Source organism: Hoplias malabaricus, chromosome X2 (genome assembly GCF_029633855.1).
Source record: "Hoplias malabaricus isolate fHopMal1 chromosome X2, fHopMal1.hap1, whole genome shotgun sequence".
NCBI classification, from domain to species: domain Eukaryota; kingdom Metazoa; phylum Chordata; class Actinopteri; order Characiformes; family Erythrinidae; genus Hoplias; species Hoplias malabaricus.
Genome location: NC_089819.1, coordinates 3362157 through 3385743, shown reverse-complemented (window position 1 = coordinate 3385743; position 23587 = coordinate 3362157). Strand labels below are relative to the sequence as shown.

The window sequence follows — 23587 nt, the reverse complement described above, 5'->3', positions numbered from 1 at the left end:
TTTTTTTTTTTCGGATCCATCATGTCGAACTGGCAGCTTTGAATTAAGGAGAATGCCTCAGCCATTGGAGGCCTGGAGTAATAGAGAGAACAATTAGCTTTGGTGTCTGGGTAGGTAAGATGACCCCCTCTCCCTACATCAGCTTATTGTGCTAGCTTGTGACAGATCTGGACAGTTTGCATACTTCCCTGACACACAAAAATGTTCAATGAAGTCACAGCTGCATCAGTTCAGGAAAAAAAAGCTGTTGGCTGGACTCATGTACATTGTGTGGGATTGTGGGTAATTTGAAGAGGAAATTTGTCAAAAAATGTAAATGAAAAAAGTCAAATATTGTTGATGAGAATATACACATGTACACATCGTTTGCTTCCAGACACCACTGGAATATATTTTAAACATTGTAATACGTACAAAACTGAACCTTCTTATTGGACAAAATGAAATAATGCGACAAATCACTGTTAGAGTGGAATTCACTGGAAACCACTGAAATAATGGTTGAATTTCCTCACTTTTACTTTGCAAGATTAATTTACCAAAAGGTGAATTTCTTTTAACTCTTTGTACTTACCTTCAATAGGAGTGCCGATTATTGTGAAGGGAACTCTATATTGTGATTACAGCCCACATTATATGATGTAGCAGTTACATTCACCAGGATATAATTGCTGTACCATTTAAGGTGCAATGGCAAATTTTAATAAGTAGCTGGTAAGTAAGGAGGTAACTTCGGTTTTGTCTACACCAATTAGAATTTGCCTGGGTACCTCTCCATAAGTCTATTTGCTGCGTTAGGTTACCCTGTCAGATTACAAAAAAGACATATAGGTGCATAGTTGTGAAAAAGGTATCTGTAGATGTCACAGTCCTGTTAGCAACAGGAGGCTGTTGAACTATAGAGGAAGATTTTGGAAAATGATCTGCCTATAGGGCGGCACGGTGGTGCAGCAGGTAGTGTCGCAGTCACACAGCGCCAGGGGCCTGGAGGTTGTGGGTTCGATTCCCACTCCGGGTGACTGTCTGTGAGGAGTGTGGTGTGTTCTCCCTGTGTCTGCGTGGGTTTCCTCCGGGTGCTCCGGTTTCCTCCCACAGTCCAAAAACACACGTTGGTAGGTGGATTGGCGACTCGAAAGTGTCCGTAGGTGTGAATGTGTGTGTGTCTGTGTTGCCCTGTAAAGGACTGGCGCCCCCTCCAGGGTGTATTCCAATATTCCCAATGATAAGCCTGTGCTGTTTTAGAGTCTTCACGCTAACCAATTGCGCTACTGGATTTTGCAGTATTGTGCCTTATTATTGCATACACACTTAAAACGTAGTTATGATTAGAGACTGAAGTGGTGAGTCTTCAGACGATAGCAGTAAGAACGGAGTGCAATGCAGAGAAGTTTGTTTGACAAAGGGTAAAAGCACTAAAGCGCAATATCTCGGCTTGATGGGCATGGTTACCATCATTTGAGCCTGAAATAAGTGGAAACTAAGTGGAAAAGAGATGATAGAATAAAGGCCAGAATCTGAAGACCTCAACTTAACCCCTGGTGTGTATTTCAGGACACACACTCCGTACTGGAGAAAGGCATATGGTGGAAGGCCGACAAGTAGGGTATTGTAGTGAAGAGTAGAAGACTAGCACTAGCAGCCAAGATATGGAGTTAAATCAGAGTCAGAACCTGAACTTGAAATCATGATGCCTGAAAAAAAAAAGGTCTGTGAAATTATTTACATTTTTAATAATTTTTTTTTACACCTACAGTTCTGTGCAAAATGACAGAGCATTTGCAATTTCTCCTCAGCGGCTAGTATTTTGGATCCAAGTTAAATAGGTGCTCCAGATGGAGCTTGAACTCACAGTCTTGGTGCTGCTTTGTAAATACTCTCATATAAGTGCTGTGCGTTAAATGTTAATACTGCGTTAATACTGTATTCTAGCCTAAGCTGCTATGCTACACATTTACATTTAGTCAAGATTCAGATATGGCAGAAAGAATTGAGTGACTGTAGTGCAGAGTTCAAGGGGAAGATTTTTTCAACAACTGTGGGAAACCCTAAAACAGTAACATCTGACTTTAAGAAAATAACCAATCAGAAAACCATAGCTGATATTCTGATGTGAGTTCTTGATGAATAGATGAGAAAAATCATATACATCCATAGATCTAAGTGAAATGGCCCAGTACTTAAGCTGCTCGTCCACATTTATTTTCATGTTAACACCTTGCACCCAACTGTGAAGCTCTGTAGTGGAGAAATGGCACATGGTGTCAGGCCTTTAAAGAGAACAATCAAGTTAAGAATCATTTTTAAACATAAAGGGGTAAAAAGGCTTCTTTCCTCCTGATTTTGTGCACAAAAAGAAATATGGATGTTGTGTGATAGGAAAAACTGAACCTTCTGTAACAACCCCAAAAAACTTGAGTTCTGCCTGACAGATGGACAGTGAAGGAGTAACTTATTTCTTTGTAACAGCTTTTAATCTGTGGATCTATGACTAGGGACATCTGAAGGTATCTACCCAATGTATGCAGACCAGCAGATTATGCACATCTTCAGTTTTGGCTCATACACTTGCAGTTCAAGGTAAAATGTACATGGAGTAGGTCCTCTACCTCCAGTTTGGTGCAAGCATTTTGGATCTAATCTAAATGCTTCTCCACATGAGGCTTGAACTCACAAATTCAGCACTGCTTCACAATTTTCTGTATATAAGTATCACACACTAACCCTGTGGTTCCCAAAGTGGAGTCTTCTAGACATAGGGGGACTTGCCATGCAGAGCTTGACTGGCCTGTCTGAGGTCCAGATCTGTCTCCTACGGGTTATCATTAAGAGGAGAATCAGACAAGTGCGACCTTTGGCTGAAGTCTTATATAAAAAAAATAATGGATAAAAATTCCACTCGCAAAACTGCAACATTTAGTATCCTCAGTTCCCAAATTATCAAAGAGTGTAATTAAATGTAAATGTGATGTAACACTGTGGTAAACCTGCCTCTGTTCCAACCTTTTCGGTGCGGTTGCATGTGTCATAATTAATATTTGTTTATTTATATTTACAAAGCATAATTTAATTGGTTGTTGAAAACATTGGATATAATTTTATTTGTGTTTTAGTCAGTTACATGTAATGATTCAAATTTTCGGGTGCATGAGTTTGGTCACAAATACATTGAGATAACATGCAAAAATATTTTAATGTTGTCGACATTAAATACAATTCCTTAATTAAAGTGCCTAAAGTTATTTATTTTAGCTTAAATATTCACTTATATTATATAATGGTCGAAATCATATTCATTCCAAGTGGTGTTTTCTTATTGTTAAAATAAACCAAAGTTTCTTTATCAGCCAAAGTGATCGTTGGGTTTCATTTGGCAGAGAATCGCCAAAGTGATGAGGTAACACGATGTAAAGGGCATGATTTTACGAGTCAGCAACATTCACCCACGTTAATATTGAACATGTCCTCATCAAAGGCCAGTTCGCCGTTTATGAGGAGCTCTTGAACTCTGCATTCACCACATTCCACCCACCATCCCTCCGCTGCTCCGCAGTTTTTGTGGTTTACGTAAGAACAACGCCAGGGTAAGTACATTGACGGTTAACTCTCCGACACACGCTTGCGCTGTAAACTCAACTAAAACAACTATTTCGGTTTTAGACACTAGTGACGTCAGTCATATTTTTTGTCGAATGCGAAATCCCCCTTTCACCTCGGTTTAGTTTCGGGAGTCGTCCGTCTGGGAGCCGTTGTAAACAAAGTAAAATATAGTGGAGGGCCAGTGGAGCTACAACAGCTGTTTAATAAATAGTATATAAGTCTGATAGGCTTAAGACATACATTTTAAATTAAATTTTAAAACTTTATCATTTATTGTACACCTCATTTCAAAACATGCACATTTAATGCTTTATGAATGCATGTCTTTATACTTTTATTCACTGGCGACACCTGTTAAAATGAGTGAATTAATTTAGTGTCACCCATTACTGACTGGTTCAACTGGGCACACACAGCTTGTCTAATCTTAACACTGAAAAAGTATGGTCAGTAGAATGTGATGCTTAGGAGCAGCTCAGAAGAATTGGCCTGCACAGCCCTGGGAATGTTTTTTTTTTTTTTGAGTGATGGTGATCAGTACCTTTGGGATGAGTCGGATGCACGTTCTAATCCAACACCAATACCTGACAAAATCTACAAGATTTAAGCTCTCCCAGAAAAGTAAAAATGGTTACTGCAGCAAAAGGGGACATGTAATTTCAAAAGATACATTTTCATGAACTTTTGGGCATATATCCATCCATCCATTATCTGTAACCGCTTATCCAATTTAGGGTCGCGGTGGGTCCAGAGCCTACCTGGAATCATCGGGCGCAAGGCGGGAATACACCCTGTAGGGGACGCCAGTCCTTCACAGGGCAACACACACACACACACATTCACTCACACCTACGGACACTTTCGAGTCGCCAATCCACCTGCAACGTGTGTTTTTGGACTGTGGGAGGAAACCGGAGCACCCTGAGGAAACCCACGCGGACACGGGGAGAACACACCAACTCCTCACAGACAGTCACCCGGAGGAAACCCACGCAGACACGGGGAGAACACACCAACTCCTCACAGACAGTCACCCGGAGCGGGAATCGAACCCACAACCTCCAGGCCCCTGTTAGTGTCTGTTAAATCAGCATTATCAGAAGTCGCCTCACTGAGGACACATTGTACGCATGAACGTTTTGAGTGGTAGAGTGGTTCCCACATATTTTTCCTGAGGTACCTAAAATGCAAAATAAATACAACTAAATAAGTAGTGCTTTTAAAAATGTATTTTTCCATAACATTATTTGGTGTGTTCAAATACCTAGTCAGCTGTCTACATAGGTTGAAACAACAGCCTAAGCTATAATGTGCTCATCTTAATATTTATGCAAAAGTGAAATTTATAATGTTTTGTGTCCTATTATCTCATTGCAGCCATGCGGGTGGCAATCATCGGAGCAGGGGTCATTGGCCTGTCCACTGCCCAGAGTATTTATCAGCATTACCATGACAAAGTCAAGACCCTGAATTTAGAGGTGTATGCAGATGTGTTCACCCCTCTCACCACCAGCGATGGAGCAGCAGGGTTGTGGCAACCCTACCTCTACGACGAGGGCAATGTCCAGGAAACGTGAGGACTGTCACGGTCTTTCTGTAGCTTCAGGTCAAACTCCAGTCCTGGAGGGCAATATATGTTCTCTCTGATTTAACACAGTTGCAGCTGAGCCAATATTACACAGCCGGTTTATTCACTACACCCATTGTGTATCAACACTCATTGGCTATTTTAGCTGAAAGATTGTGTTGTCTTATCTCTATCTCAGCTTATCTTATACAGGTGCACTTTGTAGGTTAACAATTACAGACAGCAATATTACTGCATGATAACTAACAAAAGCAGCTAACATTAGAAAAACATATCGCCGTCACTGAGCTGGTATTATCAACAAATGTTGTTACTAGTGTAAAGTGTTCATTTCCATTGAACAATATTTAAAGCCAGGAAACACTGTAAAATTACTGTCCACTCTATCAGACACCTTGTTGCTCCACACTGTACACTGTAAAAATAAATCCATAAAATTTACGGTAAATACTGGCAGCTGTGGTTGCCAGAATTTCACCATAAAATACACGGTCACGTTTTTGGCAATCATACATTTTACATTTAAGGACTGTTTTGTTTACAGTACATTTCTGTTAAAAAAACAGATATACACTGTAAAAAACATGGTATTTACATAAAAATAACAAAGAAACATTGTTTTGCTATAAAATTAACATGTAAATTGTGTGATAAATTAGAGAAAGGAGACTGAGATAAAGCCAAACTACATCCTGTATTCAGCCCTTAAAAGGAGATATTGCTGAAAGGACTAAAGAAATGTTCGGTATCTGGGTGCCACACGCGGAACACAGGCTGATGGTGAACTTTCCTGACCAACACACGTCTCGACATAATATCCACAGAAACACAAACACACGCAGTGATCACCCCAATGCAACCCAAAATCAGTAAGTCTCAAAGACAGAAAAAAACAAAGAAACTCTGAAAATCACAGAAAATATGGAGAAGCAAAGCATGCTGGGAGCTCCCTAATGAGTCTCAGCTCCTCCCAGTCTTGGACACTTGTACCGCTCCCTAATGGTTTGTGTGTTTAACAGTGAAATAATGTATATTTTACAGTAAAGAGTTGTAAAAAATGTTATTTTGGCTGATAAAAGTATTTACGGTATTTCATTGTTACAGAAACTGTTTTTAACCTTTTTAGAGTTTACAGTAATTTACTGTCATGATTTTACAGTTTTCCACCGTAAAATTCACAGACATTTTTTACAGTGTAGGTATAAACATACAGGAAGCACATTTGTTGCTGCACTGTTTGTCCTACTCATCATCCAGTCCTCCATTAGTGGTCAGTATTTGGCTAAAAGAAGTAATAATAAAAACTTAGTAATTGTCACACTTTCTTACAGTAATTTATTACATAAAATTGTAACGAATGTGCTGCATCTTGTCTGAGACACCTTTATGTGGTCAGTTTCTTGCCATAGGACCCGGTTAGTTGGGTATTTTTGGTGGGAGAGTTCTTAACACAGACGTGAAGCAATGTTAGATTCTTGTTTGATTTTTTATGTCTATGTCTAAACCGTTGAAACCTTTTCCAGGAAATGGAACAAAGAAACATTTGATTACCTCCTGAGTTTCCTCAGCTCTCCAGAATCTATTAAAATGGGGATATTTCTTCAGTCCGGCTACAACCTGCTTACTGAGCGTCTCCCAGTAAGCGCCCCGTCAGTTCTTCCATGTTGTTTCTGTGATATCCTTAAGAATCTTGTTGTGTACTATTTTCCATATGCTTTTTAAAATTGTTTTGTTGAAATAGAGTTTTATAAACAAGTTATTGGGCAGTAATACAGTCATGCAGATATTGCTATATTCCCAAACATCAGATTTGAAACAATGACTGTGGTCTTAAAAGGGAATTCTCTGTTTTTCCAGATAATTTCCAGATTATTAGGTGGTTAAAATATTCATAATGCTATCGAAAAATGAAAATAATCATATATGATGCTTGTATAGTTCACCCAGTATTAAGACTTAAGATGAAATTTATTCATTACTGTTAACAAGTAAGTGTTTCAAATTTGAATGACAGGCCAAACTAGCTACATTATCTGCAGCGTTTTTGTTCTTTAAGTCTTTAGTGACTTATCTTTTATTGCAGGAGCCCTCTTTTAAAGATATTGTGTTGGGTTTCCGTGAGCTCACCCAGCGCGAGCTTGATGTGTTTCCAGGATACAGGTATTGACACATATTATATTTATTAACGCTTTCTTATTATCAGCTTTAAGACACTGCACTAAATATGTGTTTCATAAATGTTTAAATGTCTCCATACACTCAGAAAATAAGCTAACGTACAGGTACGTTTACATTTTCATAAAGGAACAATCAGTGTAAATGTACATTTAAAAAGGTACAACAGTGTGTTCCCTAAAGGTACATTACATTCTCTCCTCCAGAAGGAGAAGTGAATATTTGTAAGATTTCATTGTAGAGCTGTGTAAAACCATCACAACTTAAAATATACAAATATTATTAAATAAGGTACAATTATGTTTCCTAATTAAAGGTACAGAATATGTTAAAGGGCTATAAATGAATCCTGCAAACAGTTGTGGAGCAGTGGAAAAGCTATCATTCTCCGATTCTCTCTTTGTCTGGAGGGATAGAACTTATTTCAGTACATTGGAGATGAGTTTCTTTGGATTATTCCTTCCAGGACTAAGCATTCAACATCAATAACCTATCCCACTAAATTTCCCGTGACTGAATGCAGTCACATGCTCACAGCTATATTCCAACGTACAGAGAAAAGCCTTATCAGAACAGTAAAAGCTGTTACTGCAGCAAAGAGGAATAAAACTCACTAGTCATGTACTTACTCTCAAAAGAAATGTTGGATGAGCAGGTGACAGATTTTTGCTCATGCTGTGCATTTAAGGGGACATAGTATATCCCCTTTCAACAAGTTAACACAGTTACCAAAGTCTTAATGAAACATCTGTGACATGCTTTGGTCAAAATACCACAAGGATCAAGCAATTCCCCCTTCCATTCTAAACAGTCTTGTTTGGACTGGCTAGTTTCAATGCCTGTTCCTTTAAACGAGAATCTGTGCGAGAGTCCAAGAGTGAGAAACAAAGAGAAGTTCTGGTTTTTAACATTTTTTTTAACCCTGGACATTTTAATTTGGTTCTCTTTGTTCACCATTCTCTTTTTTGCTGTATTCTATTGGTATTTTTCTTTTTACACAGCTCATTGTAATGTACTTGTTTGGGCAGGTCAAAAAAAAATGAATGGGTTGTTTAATTTCACAGTTTGTATGTTGGTAGCAGTTTCACATTCACAAATTAATGTGCTAATACATTGAAAAATATTTTTTCACGATATGTATCCTTTAAAACATGGTGTCGAACCCATACATGACCAGCAAAGTCCTGTCATTTTTCAATCTCAGTACAACAGACACTTTTGTAACTGTCCAGGTTTCAGTGACACTGGTGACATTCACATATTGTGATGGCATTTATTAGTTTATTTTTATTCGTATGGTTGTGATCTCTGTGGCGACATGGTGGAGCAGCAGGTAGTGTCGCAGTCATGCAGCTCCAGAATCCTGGGGTTGTGAGTTCAATCCCACTCCGGGTGACTGTCTGTGAGGAGTTTGGTGTGTTCTCCCTGTGTCCGCATTGGTTTACTCTGGGTGCTCCGGTTTCCTCCCACGGTCCAAAAACACACGTTGGTAGGTGGATGACCGTAGGTTTCCGTAGGTGTGAGTGTCTGAGATAACGTGTGAGTGTGTGTCGCCCTGTGAAGGACTGTTGCCCCCTCCAGGGTGTATTCCTGCCTTGCGCCCAGTGATTCCGGGTAGGCTCTGGACCCACCGCGACCCTGAACTGGAAAGCGATTACAGACAATGAATAAATGAATGGTTGTGATCTCTTCTCTAATAGTATGTGTTCTTTTCAGTTATGGCTGGTTTAACACTGCTCTGATGGTGGAAGGGAAAACCTACCTCCCCTGGCTCATGAATTGGTAAAGGAGTCATCTTATGACTCATCTAACTATATTGAATTAAATATTGCTTTTTGAATAAACTTTATTATTTTCTTGGATATTTACCTGGGTCTTACTAATCCTCAATATATGACAAAGTGAATGGGACAAGACTTGAAATGAGTAATTCCAGAATATCTATTTTTAGAGCATACCTCCTTAATTTGGCTCACTGTTCAATAAATGAACAATAGCTGTGAATGAATCACAGCATGCAACACACTCAGAATTTGCTGTTATTGTATTGTCAAATTCAGCAAACTAGGCCAAAACAACAGCTGTTTTTTATCAAAACAACAATCTGTTGTTTATCATAGTGTTAATATGTGTGATGATATTCTCTATTTAAAGGCATGCGGTACTGTCTGATGTGGTATATTTTACATGATACATTCTGGCTCTTCGCATGTTTGGTCTTGATTCACTTCATCACTTTGTCCTCTTTTGTCTGTTTTTTATTTCCTGTTAGGCTGTCAGAAAGGGGAGTCAAGTTTTACCACCGGAAAATCAGTTCATTTAAAGAGGTTAAAGAGTTCCTGTTTACACACATTCTTACAGTTAGAAGCATACTGTAAATTGTTGGACATAAAAGGGACTGCATTGTGGATAAACAGTTTCCTACATAAATCAAAGAGGTTTATGTAGTATGTAAAAGCTCTTTATATTTTTCCATAACACTATTCATTGATGAACTATGTAAGCTCTCAATTTTTAAAAAGCATTATAGAACATGCAGTGTAGAAATCAAAAAGGGTCTATATTACTTTTAAGCAAGAGATTTTTTTTAACCAAAGTATACAATTGGACTAACTGCTTGTTTGGATTCACTGTTTTTATGATGTCACAATCCTGAACACATGTATTCAGTTCTAACTGCTTATAAAAAATTAGCCTCAGACAAAATCTGTGAAGTTATATGACCTTTCTCAGATGGTTTTTCAGGTTTATTTCTGTAAGAGGCACGTAATCAGAACAAAACTGGTTTACGAATAACGTCTTAAAAACAATAAGAAATATAGCCGCAAGCGGCAATTAACGGGGTTCTCGCTTAACAGGCCTGTTTGGAAGCAATAGGCCTACATCGCTGACATGCTACATTTAAAAGCATTTCTATAAGTAGAATCTGAAATTTGAACCCATTTGAGTAAAGTATGAAGGAGTTACAGATGTTCAAGTAAAACCTGTGATAAGCTGAAGAGGTTCATTTGCATATGGCGGCCAACTTGAATCAAAATGTCAACATTCGTTCTATAATTACCTAGGGTCAGACGCATGTGAACGTTTTGGCACCAAGCTCAAGGGAATTGGTCAAAAATTCAAAGACTTATTGACAAAAGTATATTTTGCAAATTAGCTCAAAATCTAAGTGGGCTGAGCTAAATGATCCAATAGCAAATTAGTTTGTCTAAAGCCAAGGAATAAGGGGAAAAAAAAGATTTCATCTATAGGCCTTATGGTGTAGGAGATATAGACCTCAATGCTTTTCCCTTTGCTATAGCGCCACCATCTGGCCAAAGAGTGTCATTTTCCTTGGCTGAGTCATTTCACACCTGCTGGATGTTGCTGCCAACGGAGGTGTTTCTGGGCCTTATGGTCTTTGCTCCACATTGCATTTTGCATAATGTCTCAGAGCCACTGTAGTTCAACAGCACAATGTATAGTTTTAGACTGCCATCTGCTGGTGAGAAATAACTACTTTCACATATATTTAGCTCTGCCATGAATGCACATATAGAAACATTTGAGCGTGTAATCCTATGTGGATATTTACCTAACATGGACATATGTGGTATTAGCTGAATCCTAAGGATCCGAACTTTAATACTGATCAAAAAATTGTTGCCTTGCGCCCAATGATTCCAGGTAGGCTCTGGACCCACCGCGACCCTGAACTGGATAAGCGGTTACAGATAATGAATGAATGAATGAATGAAAAAATGGTTGCACTTTTATTACTATGTAGCTTACAGGCCCCTCACAATAAGAGAAATCTAGCATGTATTCCACAAGTCAAATATATGCTATATTTGTACACTAATATACAACTATATCTCAAAAACGCTTTCCCAAAAGATTTTAAAACTTCACATGCTTGATCAGACTGAGGAGCAGATGTCATAATTAAGTTGGTGTGCCACTGCATTCCTAGATGGCGCTATAACATAAAAAAGCCAATTAAATCAGTTTTTGTCCAATTGTAGCGCCCCCTTTTGGTAAATTTTGATCATATTGTACATACTTCTTCAGGGTAGGACCATACATACGTCTGTCACGGTTGGTCTTGATTAGATTTAATTTGTTTGAGTTATAGCTAAAAGAATGTTTAAAGCTCCACACGCTTCAATTAATTGTTTTATTACAACAAAAGTTTGTCCAAATGTTGAACTTTTTTTCATAATTATTTACCTACAGACTCTGCAGATTCCAACAAGGTCAACTGTTTGGGAATATCGCAAAATTCCACGGACTAGGTCGAAAAGCTTCAATTTTGAACAATTTAAAATTGAGAAAAAACGAAGCATTTTTTGACAACATTTGCAATTACAAAGTTGTTAGGCCCTCTGCAGAGTATAAAATGAAGCAAACTGTGTGTCAATATGCTTAATTTTCACAGAGATATATAATATTTTCTTGATATAGCGCCCCCTAGTGGCTATCGTTATGACAATTTTTCTGCTCTTAGGGAGGCCTCCCAGGGACATACCAGTCAAATCCCATGATGATTGGACCTTATTAAGGTTGTCAAACAGCTGCTGACAGCTGATTGGTCGATGACGATCACAATTTTGCCCGAATCGAGTTGTCCTTAATTTTCCCTCTACAGCCTTGCCCATAGAAGCAGCGTGCCAAGCGGCGGTCCAATCCGCCTTACGGATGCTGAGATATAAACTTGAAGCATTTACAGCGCCCCCTATATGAATATTGGCTTCTCCTTTGACGTGCTACCTCAGAATCATGTCTGAAAGTTGAAAATGAAACGTAAACACATTTGAGTAAAGCATGAATTTGTTATAGATTTTTAAGTAAAACATAAAATAAGCCGAAAAGGTTCATTTGCATATGGCGGCCATCTTGAATCGAAATTTCACATTTTTATTGATAATTATTAAGCTACAGACTCCTGCGAACATTTTGACACCAAGCTCAAGAAAATTGGACAAAAATCCACGGAGGAGTACACAAAAGTAGGTTTTGCAAATTATGCAAAATAGCAAAAAAAACTAAGTAGGCGGAGCTTAGTGGTTGTATGTACCTTTTTGATTCGGCAGGACCCAAGGAATCAGGGAAAAAAAAGATTTCGTCTCTACGCCACACGGGGTGGAAAATCTTTTAATGAAAGCGTTTACCTTCGCTGTAGCGCCACCTTGAGGCCAATTGGGCTGATATTTTGCGCCTGAGTAGAGACCGACTACTACCTATTGACCAAGTCTCAAGTCTCTAGGCCTTACGGTTTGGGCTGTGCGATTCGTTTTATGGCAGAAAAAGAAAAAGAATAATAATAAATATAGCCGCAAGCGGCAATTAACGGGGTTCTCGCTTAACAGGCCTGTTTGGAAGCAATAGGCCTACATCGCTGACATGCTACCTTTAAAAGCATTTCTATAAGTAGAATCTGAAATTTGAACCCATTTGAGCAAAGTATGAAGGAGTTAGAGATGTTCAAGTAAAACCTGTGATAAGCTGAAGAGGTTCATTTGCATATGGCGGCCATCATGAATCAAAATGTCAATTCATTCTATAATTACCTAGGGTCAGACTCATGTGAACGTTTTGGCACCAAGCTCAAGGTAGTTGATCAAAAATTCACAGACTTATTGACAAAAGTATGTTTTGCAAATTATGCAAATTAGCTCAAAATCTAAGTGGGCTGAGCTTTATGATCCAACAGCAAATTAGTTTGTCTTAAGCCAAGGAATAAGGGACAAAAAGATTTTATCTCTAGGCCTTACGGCGTAGGAGATATAGACCTCAATGCTTTTCCATTTGCTATAGCGCCACCATCTGGCCAAAGAATGTCATTTTCCTTGGCTGAGTCATTTTACACCTGCTGGATGTTGCTGCCAACGGAGGTGTTTCTGGGCCTTATGGTCTTTGCTCCACATTGCATTTTGCATAATGTCTCAGAGCCACTGTAGTTCAACAGCACAATGTATAGTCTTAGACTGCCACCTGCTGGTGAGAAATGACTACTTTCCCATATTTTTAGATCAGCCATGAAAGCACATACAGAAAGATTTAAGCATGTACTCCTATGTGGATATTTACCTAACATGGGCATGTACGGTATCAGCTGAATCCTAAGGATCTGAACTTTAACAAAAAATTGTTGCACTTTTATTACTATGTAGCTTACAGGCCACTCCCAATAACACAGATCTAGCATGTATTCCTCAAGTCTAATATAAGCTATATGTGTACACTAATATACACCTATAACTCAAAAATGCTTTCCCCAAAAATTTTAAAACGTCACATACTTGATCAGACTGAGGACCAGATGTCATAATTAAGTTGGGGTGCCACTGCGTTCCTAGATGGCGCTATAACATAAAAAAGCCCATTTAATCAGTTTTTGTCCAATTGTAGCGCCCCCTTTTGGTAAATTTTGATCATATTGTACATACGTCTTCAGGACAAGACTATACATACTTCTGTCACGTTTGGTCTTGATTGGACTTAATTTGTTTGAGTTATAGCTAAAAGAATGTTTAAGCTCCCCACACTTCAATTAATTGTTTTATTACAACAAAAGTTTGTCCAAATGTTGACCTTTTTTTGATAATTATTTACCTACAGACTCTGCAGATTCCAACAAGGTCAACTGTTTGTGAATATCGCAAAATTCCACGGACTAGTTCGAAAAGCTTCAATTTTGAACATTTGGAAACTGAGAAAAAGCAAAGCATTTTTTGACAACACTTGCAATTACAAAGTTGTTAGGCCCTCTGCAGAGTATAAAAAGAAGCAAACTGCGTGTCAATATGCTTAATTTTCACAGAGATATATAATATTTTCTTGATATAGCGCCCCCTAGTGGCTATCGTTATGACAATTTTTCTGCTCTTAGGGAGGCCTACCAGGGACATACCAGTCAAATCCCATGATGATTGGACCTTGTTAAGGTTGTCAAACAGCTGATGACAGCTGATTGGTCGATGACAATCACAATTTTGCTCGAATCGAGTTGTCCTTAATTTTCCCTCTACAGCCTTGCCCATAGAAGCAGCATGCCAAGCGGCGGTCCGATCCGCCTTACGGATGCTGAGATATAAACTTGAAGCATTTACAGCGCCCCCTATATGAATATTGGCTTCTCCTTTGACAAGCTACCTCAGAATCATGTCTGAAAGTAGAATATGAAATGTAAACACATTTGAGTAAACCATGAGTTTGTTATAGATTTTAAGTAAAACATAAAATAAGCCGAAGAGGTTCATTTGCATATGGCGGCCATCTTGAATCGAAATTTCAACGTTTTTTTGATAATTATTAAACTACAGGCTCCTGCGAACATTTTGACACCAAGCTCAAGAAAATTGGACAAAAATCCACGGAGGAGTACACAAAAGTAGGTTTTGCAAATTATGCAAAATAGCAAAAAATCTAAGTAGGCGGAGCTTAGTGGTTGTATGTACCTTTTTGATTCGGCAGGACCCAAGGAATCAGGGAAAAAAAAGATTTCGTCTCTACGCCACACGGGGTGGAAAATCTTTTAATGAAAGCGTTTTCCTTCGCTGTAGCGCCCCCTTGAGGCCAATTGGGCTGATATTTTGCGCCTGAGTAGCGAGACCGACTACTACCTATTGACCAAGTCTCAAGTGTCTAGGCCTTACGGTTTGGGCTGTGCGATTCGTTTTATGGCAGAAAAAGAAAAAGAATAATAATAATAATAATAACAAATTAAAATCAGAACAAACACAATAGGGTTTCAAGCACTTCGTGCTCGAACCCCTAATAACAAATTAAAATCAGAACAAACACAATAGGGTTTCAAGCACTTCGTGCTCGAACCCCTAATAAAGCCTGTGCAATTTATCAGGAGGGCAGCATGGTGGCGCAGCAGGTAGTGTCGCAGTCCCACAGATTCAGAAACCTGGATGTTGTGGGTTCAAGTCCCACTCCAGGTGACTGTCTGTGAGGAGTTTGGTGTGTTTTCCCTGTGTCTGTGTGGGTTTCCTCCGGGTGCTCCGGTTTCCTCCCACAGTCCAAAAACACACGTTGGTAGGTGGATTGGTGACTCAAAAGTGTCAGTAGGTGTGAATGTGTGAGTGTGTGTTGCCCTGTGAAGGACTGGCGCCCCCTCCAGGGTGTATTCCTGCTTTGCGCCCAATGATTCCAGGTAGGCTCCGGACCCACAGCGATCCTGAACTGGATAAGTGGTTACAGACAATGAATGAATTTATGAAGAGAGGTTGAGAACTGGTTAAGCACATAATGGCTGAGTTTGATCCATAAAACCACTTAAATGTTTACACTCTCCATATCTACGCAACTGCAGGTTCATTAAAATTGTTGTGGTACAGTAGGTTAACAGAAAACACAAACACAGGTTTCTATCAAGTCATCGTGGCTGTAATCTGTTAGAGAGTTAATTTACTGTCTTTTTCTTGTCCTCCTAACATTTCCAGCATTAATAAATTGAAATATTTTCATGTACAGAAATGGATTTTTGTAATCACTGCTTAAATTAATTAATGATTCTTAATGTACTTTTAGGAAAAAAGGTTAAAACGCATGTCATAATTACTCTAGCATGTTTTTTTTTGTTTTTTTTTTGTGAGCAGCTGGCAGACAGTGGAGCAGATGTCATTATCAACTGTTCTGGTGTTCGATCAGGAGAACTACAGCCTGATCCTGAGCTCACTCCTGGACGAGGGCAGATCATTAAGGTCAGAGTAATGAAGAGGTGGAAAAAAAAAATCATGACCACGCTCAAAATTATTTGAACACATAGGAGATACTGAAGTAATGCACAAATTCTGCAAAATGTACAATGCCCAAATGCAATTGTTCAGCTATGATATGTTTGTGTTCAGATGTTTTTACATTTTAAAACATTAAAACTGGAGTGTTGAAAGATGCTGATTGGATAAAGCCATGGAATCCCACCCACAATTTTTATGTTCTTAAAACAGCCATCTTTAGAGTTTTTTCCTTTATTTATTAGTCATTAAATGTTTGCCAGATTTTCTCACCAATTATTACTCATCACCATTTTTACCCATCTACAAGTCTCTACCATTCACATATAATGCCACTAAGTCCTTTAGTACACAGGGTAATCAGGAAGCATACACGACGGACAAACAAGGGTTCATAGATACAAGGAGCATACACACCCCAAAGGTCTAAACATGAAAACGGGAAACTTAAACAGGAAAAAATTCGGTACACAAAAAGCCATGAAAAAACAACTAATAATGTGCTCAGTAGGTACAAAACCAAAACACTAAGCACAGAACATGGTTAAACAGACAGGTGAACATTGTTAAATACATTCCAAAACAGCTGAAAAGAGTCAGTACTCAGGGGAGGCTGAGCAATGCTGTCGAGTATGATTGGCTGAGTGAATGTCCCTGGGAAATAGAGTTCCTGCTGGTTTCAGTGGTGGGAACACAACCTAGAGACTCACATTGTGCCAGAAACTGTCCTCTATTCACTATTTTGGGGTTCCGCCATTTTGTATTAGTGTCCGAAATCATTCACTGCCTTCCTAAAATTATTTCCTGTTAATAGTGGACTATATAGTGATTATTATAGGAAATAGTGAATAGGGAGCCATTTCTAACACAGGGTCAGTTTCAACCCAGAGAGAGAGGCCAGTTGTGTTCCTTGGCTAAAAGAATTTTTCACCAATGATACTTGTTATCTATAAGCTTCGGTTAATGATGAGCTGCATTACCCTCATAACTCCAGTGTGAAACAAAAGAGGCAAATTTTCACTACATTTGATACATACAATGTATTTTTGGTTGAACTGTGACTTTAAGGAGTCTTATGCTGTTGATATTTATTCTATTTTTCTACTACTAGGTAGATGCTCCTTGGATAAAGCACTGGATTCTTACCCACAATTTCCCAAAAGGAGTTTATACCACACCTTATATTATTCCAGGGTAAGATTTATGCAATGTGTTTCATAGATTAAAGGCATAATCTGAATTAGAAAGCTAATGTTACTTAACTCTTCAGGCAAGAAGTCAAAAGCAGCTGAAAGTCTTTTATGATGAGTGACAATCATGTGCAGCTCTGCCTACGTTTGTGCAGATGACTTTGGGGTGGTGATAACCAATCAGAAACAATGTACTCTGGCTCCTGAGTGGTGGAGCAATCTAACTGTTGGCTCTGTCAACCTGAGTAGGTCTGTTTGAGCCCTGGTGATGCCTCAGCTATCTGAGGCAAGGAGTTTCAGAGAGAAGAGTTGACCTTGCTTTCTCTGGGTGGGTAGGATGTGGCATTTGTATATTGCAGATTTAGGCAGTAAGGGTTGGCAGTTAGTGTGTTAAGATGTTCAGGACTAGCATGTGTTTCCTGGCAATGATTCCTTCTGCTTAATTTATATGAAAATTACAGGAAAGCTAATACGGATGGCTGTATGGATTTTTTGTTTTTTTTTTGTAGTATTGACCAAGATAGCCTTTTTCAGGTATGAACTCCAGAGAAACAGGTCCAGAGATTTTCTGGAGTTATCCTTTTACACATGTAGTGTACAGCTGGAGCTTTTTTGTGTCAAATGTGTTCTTGAAGTTGAAAATGTTTGATGTGTTTTAGACATAGGAGCCTGTGCAGCGTGTTCAGTAAACACAGCACAATTCTCCAGAACATTAGTGCCTCGTTTCACAAAAGTATTACTCAGACAAAGTATTACCTGGACTTTGTACTAGGGGGCTAGCTAGATAAAGTCACAGTAAAGTCTGGGACAGATGTTTACGTTCACACATACAGCTCCTCCAGGTAAGGTTTGGTTAATTCTAGGTTTTCCAGTTCAGGGTCATTGTAGGTTTAGAGTTTACATTGAATCACTGGACGCAAGGCAGGAACACGCTCCAGTCCATCACAGGGCTTACCTCGTGAAACATATATAAAATTTTCCTCCATAGCAGCAAAGCTGCAGCCAATAAAGCTAAAAGCTGTGGATGAGGATAGCCACAGAACTGATACATTTAAATTATGAATATTCTCAAGTAGACTTGCTTATGTGTACATACAAAAAAGAAAAAAAAATCCAACAAGCATGGTAGTATAGCTGAACACATTGTAACATATAACTTGAAACAGCCACTATATATAAAAATGGAGTATATAATTCTGGTTTGGGTGCTGCCCCCTGTTTTATGGAAGCATGCTAGCAGACAAGAACGTCTGCAAACAGTCATTAGTCTTTACAATAACTGCCTGACCACTATTCTGCTTCATTCAAAAAGCAGACTGAGTGGAAATGGGTCCAACAAACTGTCAGACGCAGTTATCTCTTCACTTCCCTCTTGTCGGGAACAGAGCATACACATTTAAATATATTAGCCCTACAGGGATACTGTATTCTAATAGAAACTGTGCACTAAGCAGGTCTTATTTTTTTCTTCTACAGGAGTCGTCTTGTGACGGTCGGTGGAATTTTTCAGCGGGGTAATTGGAGTACACAGAACAATTCCATTGACCACAAAAAAATCTGGGAAGAAGCCTGCAAACTCGAGCCCAGTCTTAAAGTATGAGAACTATAGTAGATTTTCTTCCTTTGTGGAATGGATTATTGTGACCAGGAACTGTTTTGGTTTAAGTAGGATTTTAAATATGTGTTTGATGAGCACTTGTTTTCTTTCATTCATTTTTTTTGTTTGTATTTGTAAACAGAGCTGATCTTGTGATCTAAAGTGAATCTGAGGACTCATAATATGAATTTATAAAACAGGTGCATAATTCTCAGACATATAATCAATTATATTGCATAGGTTTAAGTGGAATTAATGATATACATGATTGCAAATTAGTAAGTAATTCTTGATTAATAGCCATCATTATAGTTAGTAAAAGGTTATACATTCGGAAACTAAGCTATAAAAACATGTAATATCTATGAAAACTTGTTAGTTTGTATATGCCCATCCATTCATCCTTCACCAGTTTTAGACAGTTATTGGAGTGGAAGGTGTGGGGAATGTGAGTTAATGTTACTCTCCAAAGTGTGTTTGTTATGTCTATCAATTTTTTTGTTTTCATCTCTTTCTTGCCACTTAGCATGCCCAGATTGTGGAGGACTGGACTGGTCTCAGGCCAGTACGCAGTAAAGTGAGGCTGGAGAGAGAGACCATTCCTTCAGGACCAAACACATTTGAGGTGAACCAAACTCATTTTAATGTAAACCACATTAATCTTGTTGAGGTGAATATATTGTCAGGTCTCTTGCCAAAGCATATATATGCAAAGAGAATTGTGAGGTTACCTTATTGGGGACCAGAACCTCAGTCTGATGCATAGAGGGCAGTGACATCACTACACTATATTAAGAACATAGTAACAAGCTTTCAGTCAACTATGGCCTTAGTTTTCTCAAATGAAATGGTATTAAAGGGAATGTCTACAATTATGGGAAAATGCTGTTCTCTCTGGTTTGTTTATGTTTAGAAGCACTGCGTCTTTTAAAGTGGAACGGTATTTTTGAAGAAATGAAGGAAAGTTGTTTGTACGTGGTTGAAGATTAACTTGTCTAAGCTTTTATTTACTCTTTGAATTACCACAGAAACTCATTTGTAACTCGAGTTGTTTAGTTTTGGAGCATTTTAGATCTTTGTTTTCTTTCATGCAGCTAGCGATCTTAACGAAGTTTCCACATTAAAGTTCCATATTAAGTAATCTGGAACAGCAAAAATTAAAACTATATTACCCACCTATGGAGCATCCTCATCTCAGTTCAAGCTTTTCAGCATTTGTCTAAATAACCCCAGTTGATCAGAGAGAGAACCCTAGCATACCGGACCGAGACAATTTACAAAACCCCAGTGTCAGTAAATGGCTAAAAAAAGCAAAGACATTAGACTGGAGGTCAATATCTATTTCCCAAATGTATTGCAGTAAAAGTTTTTAATCCCTTTGGGAATGCTTTACAATAAGTATTTGTAAGTCCTGTGTGATTATTTCCTGTGATGTCACCAACTTGCCATTTCTGAGATATTGTTACTGAGAGCAAATGTTTTATTCTTGCACAGCAGTGAAGCACTAGATCTGAAGATTGACTGTAATCAAGAAAATTTGTGCTAAGTGTCACAGCCGTCATTTCCTTTAAAGTTTGCTCTCATTAAAACAAGACATTACAAATATATTCCAAATTTAGGCTGTAAAGGTAATCAAAATTAAGTCATGTTAAAAAGTTAATGTATATATGATCAGGGCTCGACATAGCCCTAAATCTGAAACCTTGACCAACAAATATAAATAATACAAAAACAGTAACGTGTCATTGTAATGGAAAACCAACAACATTTGACACACAAATAACCAGAATTTCTAAAATGTATACAATAATTAAGTGTATTAAATTAAGCTACAGCCTTATGGACAAAGCAAAAGTTAGCAAAAATTTAACAGGATTTAAAATCTTTCCCTTGGGCAAACACTTTTTTTTTTCTTTTCCATTGTGGGTCTTATTAGTGGACCGTATTAAATAATCTTTCACACAACATGAATGTAACAGTTTACCAGTTAAAGGAAGTGAAAGAAATGAAATGTCTAGGGTTGACTAAATATACAGAATGGCCTTGGTAACAATGATAAAAATGGCAGTGAAAAGAAAGTCCTTTTTGGTTTCAAGTCATGTGTCAAAGACTGACTGATATTGTAACAATTCTATCATGGTTTGGTTGCATTCTTCCATGAGAGAATTAGGTGAAATCAGGTGTTATTTAATTTTGGATTTTTAATTTTGGATAAAATTCCATCACTCCAGAGAACAAACACAGTTCCAGTGCTGCACAGCCCAGTTTTGGAGGGACTCATACCCCTCAAGCCAACATCTGGCATTAAGCATGGTAACCTTAAGCTAATCTGAAAGAGTTTCATCGCATCCCATTTCATGCACAAAATGTATATTATTAATACCACCTATAGAAAAGATTCAAAAATTTTAATATTTGTCAAATGTTTGGGATGATCTTATATCTCATTTTGATTCATCATTGGATATTATGGGTGATGTTTAATTGCAGTATAAATCATTTTATTCCTAATGACACAGACACTGAAAATGGATGTGACTGGATGAATAGCCTAGCCTTTAATCAGCTGACAATACTGAGTCATAGTTAATTGTTACGCTCTTAAACAAAAGTGAACTGTACTTCAGCTGGCCAAGGTTCAACAAGACATCAGTAAGATCACTGATGACTTAAAAGAGTTCAACTCTGTTTTGGTCAATTTAGAAAAGAGTTTAAAAAAAAAAACTGAGTAAAATTAATTTACTTAAATTGCATTTCCAAAAATACCATAGAGTTTAAGACAGAATTGACTGCTTTGGTCTCACTGATGATAGTGAATGCTTGGGGGAACAATTGGCACAAGCTAAGGCATCGCTGCTACATAATTAAATGTAAACTTTGTTTCAAACACCTACTGTTTGCAAACAATTCAGATCGCAACCTAAGATGGATGCCTAAGACTTTTGACAGTTCTGTATTCCGTAGGCAAATGATCAGCATGGTAAAATTGAAATACACTCTTCTATATTTACCTCATCATCTGAAAATTGTCATTTCATTATGACTATAGGGGACTGTGTTACCTTTTGGAAAAGGAGTATTCATTCATTGATTCTTTCATTGTCTGTAACGTCTTATCCAGTTCAGGGTCACGGTGGGTCTGGAACCTACCCAGAATCAAGGGTGCAAGGCAGGAACACATCCTGGAGGGGGCGCCAGTCCTTTGCAGGGCAACACACACACTCACATATTCGAAAAGGAGTATGTCTCTTTTTCTTTAAACTTTGAGACCACTTATAGAAGGTGCACACAACTTGTATAATTTCCATTAAAGTGCACTGAAAATGTCATTAGATGCTCCAGAGAAACAATACATGATCTCAATACAAGCTCACAATGCCCAGTGCCAAGCACCAACCAGAAAAGTATAAAATACCCCAGCACTGGACTGTGAAGCAGTGTAAATACATTCTTTGAAGTGATTTAAGTTGTAGTGTGTTGTGATCTAGAACTAAGCAGTCAACAATGGTATAACATCAAACACAGACCTCACTAATGTTTGGGACTGATTGTAGCCAAATCCACACAGAAAGGTATTAGCATTGAATGTCCAGCCTAATACTGCAACGGGGACAACCACCTATTAAAACCCTTCGCTGCAAAAGAAATGATGCTTTAATATTCTTGTGTAGAATTAAGCTCTATTTTCCTGATTCTGTCTCGTCTCAGGTCATCCATAACTATGGCCATGGAGGCTATGGTCTGACCATCCACAGAGGCTGTGCTGAGGAAGCTGCTCGCTTGTTTGGAGAGATCCTTCAGCAGAATACCTGGCAAACAAAACCGAAGTCTCGTCTCTAATTCGTCAAATTAATAACATTGATACTAATCCAGCACTATGACACCATTACATAATGGATTACTACAAATGATGCTAGGTCCATTCCATTTAATGTTGATTTCTACAATTTTTTCTAATGTTCTACATAATGTACTAATGTCACTCTTTTGTCACTTACAAAACTCAAATTTTAAATTTTAAATTAGAAAAAAAAACAATCAATCAAAAAATCAATGTTCCGCAAAACATTGATTTCAAGATTCCAAGCTGTTGGTTGCTGTAGGAAAGTGATCTCACTCTAGTGAAAATCAGTGTTTTCTATAAAAATATTTTTGTGATTAAACCTAACACAGTATTCATTTTGTAAATGAGTGTAGAGTGTAGTGTAAAAGTCGGAGACCACCCTTCATGAACTTAATTTCCAGTTAAAATTAACCACTAAATTAAAGTTACTAAATAAATAGGAGATATTTTTGAGAAGACTAGATAGATGATGACAGGCATGCATAAAGAATGTTTTTGAAAATAAATGCACCAAAAAACTGAAAGCTATAGAGACTTAACAACCAAGAACGATGACTGAGAGTCTGTTGAGCTGTCGAGAAGCTGTCAATGAAAAAAAGAAAACCCAAAAGAAGTGAATTTTCAAATAAAAAATGCAGCTGGTGTTCTCAGAACAATGGATTGAGAAGAAAATGCTGGAAATTCTTGATATAACTGATGCTGTGGCTTCTGTGAAATTTTCCCCTGTATTGTATTTTCCCCAGAAAATGTATTTTCTGCTTTCTTTCTTGATGCCGAAAACTAAATCGTTTGTACTTAAATTAGTTCATTAAAAACTACCTGAAATGTGATCAAATGACTTACTGAACTAATTTACAAATAAACAGAATG

General features: G+C 38.0%; 1 protein-coding gene across 1 annotated transcript; it reads left to right on the top strand.

Annotated features, from left to right (window-relative positions):
• The first annotated feature begins 3548 nt into the window (after positions 1–3548).
• Positions 3549–23578, top strand: LOC136677042 (D-amino-acid oxidase-like). Its single transcript, XM_066654402.1, has 11 exons — positions 3549–3581; positions 4975–5170; positions 6709–6823; positions 7269–7345; positions 9077–9142; positions 9633–9687; positions 15949–16053; positions 17198–17280; positions 18753–18870; positions 19400–19498; positions 22582–23578. The coding sequence occupies exons 2-11, from the start codon at positions 4977–4979 to the stop codon at positions 22711–22713; spliced, it is 1044 nt and encodes a 347-aa protein (XP_066510499.1). The 5' UTR covers positions 3549–3581; positions 4975–4976; the 3' UTR covers positions 22714–23578.
• The last annotated feature ends 9 nt before the right edge of the window (positions 23579–23587 follow it).

Bases quoted from the DNA above. Each gene is read 5' to 3' on its own strand.
- LOC136677042 (XM_066654402.1), top strand. From the start codon at position 4,977: ATGCGGGTGGCAATCATCGGAGCAGGGGTCATTGGCCTGTCCACTGCC. The intron at 17,281-18,752 runs GTAAGATTTATG...TTTCTTCTACAG, and splicing joins ACACCTTATATTATTCCAGG to GAGTCGTCTTGTGACGGTCG. The intron at 18,871-19,399 runs GTATGAGAACTA...CTTGCCACTTAG, and splicing joins AACTCGAGCCCAGTCTTAAA to CATGCCCAGATTGTGGAGGA.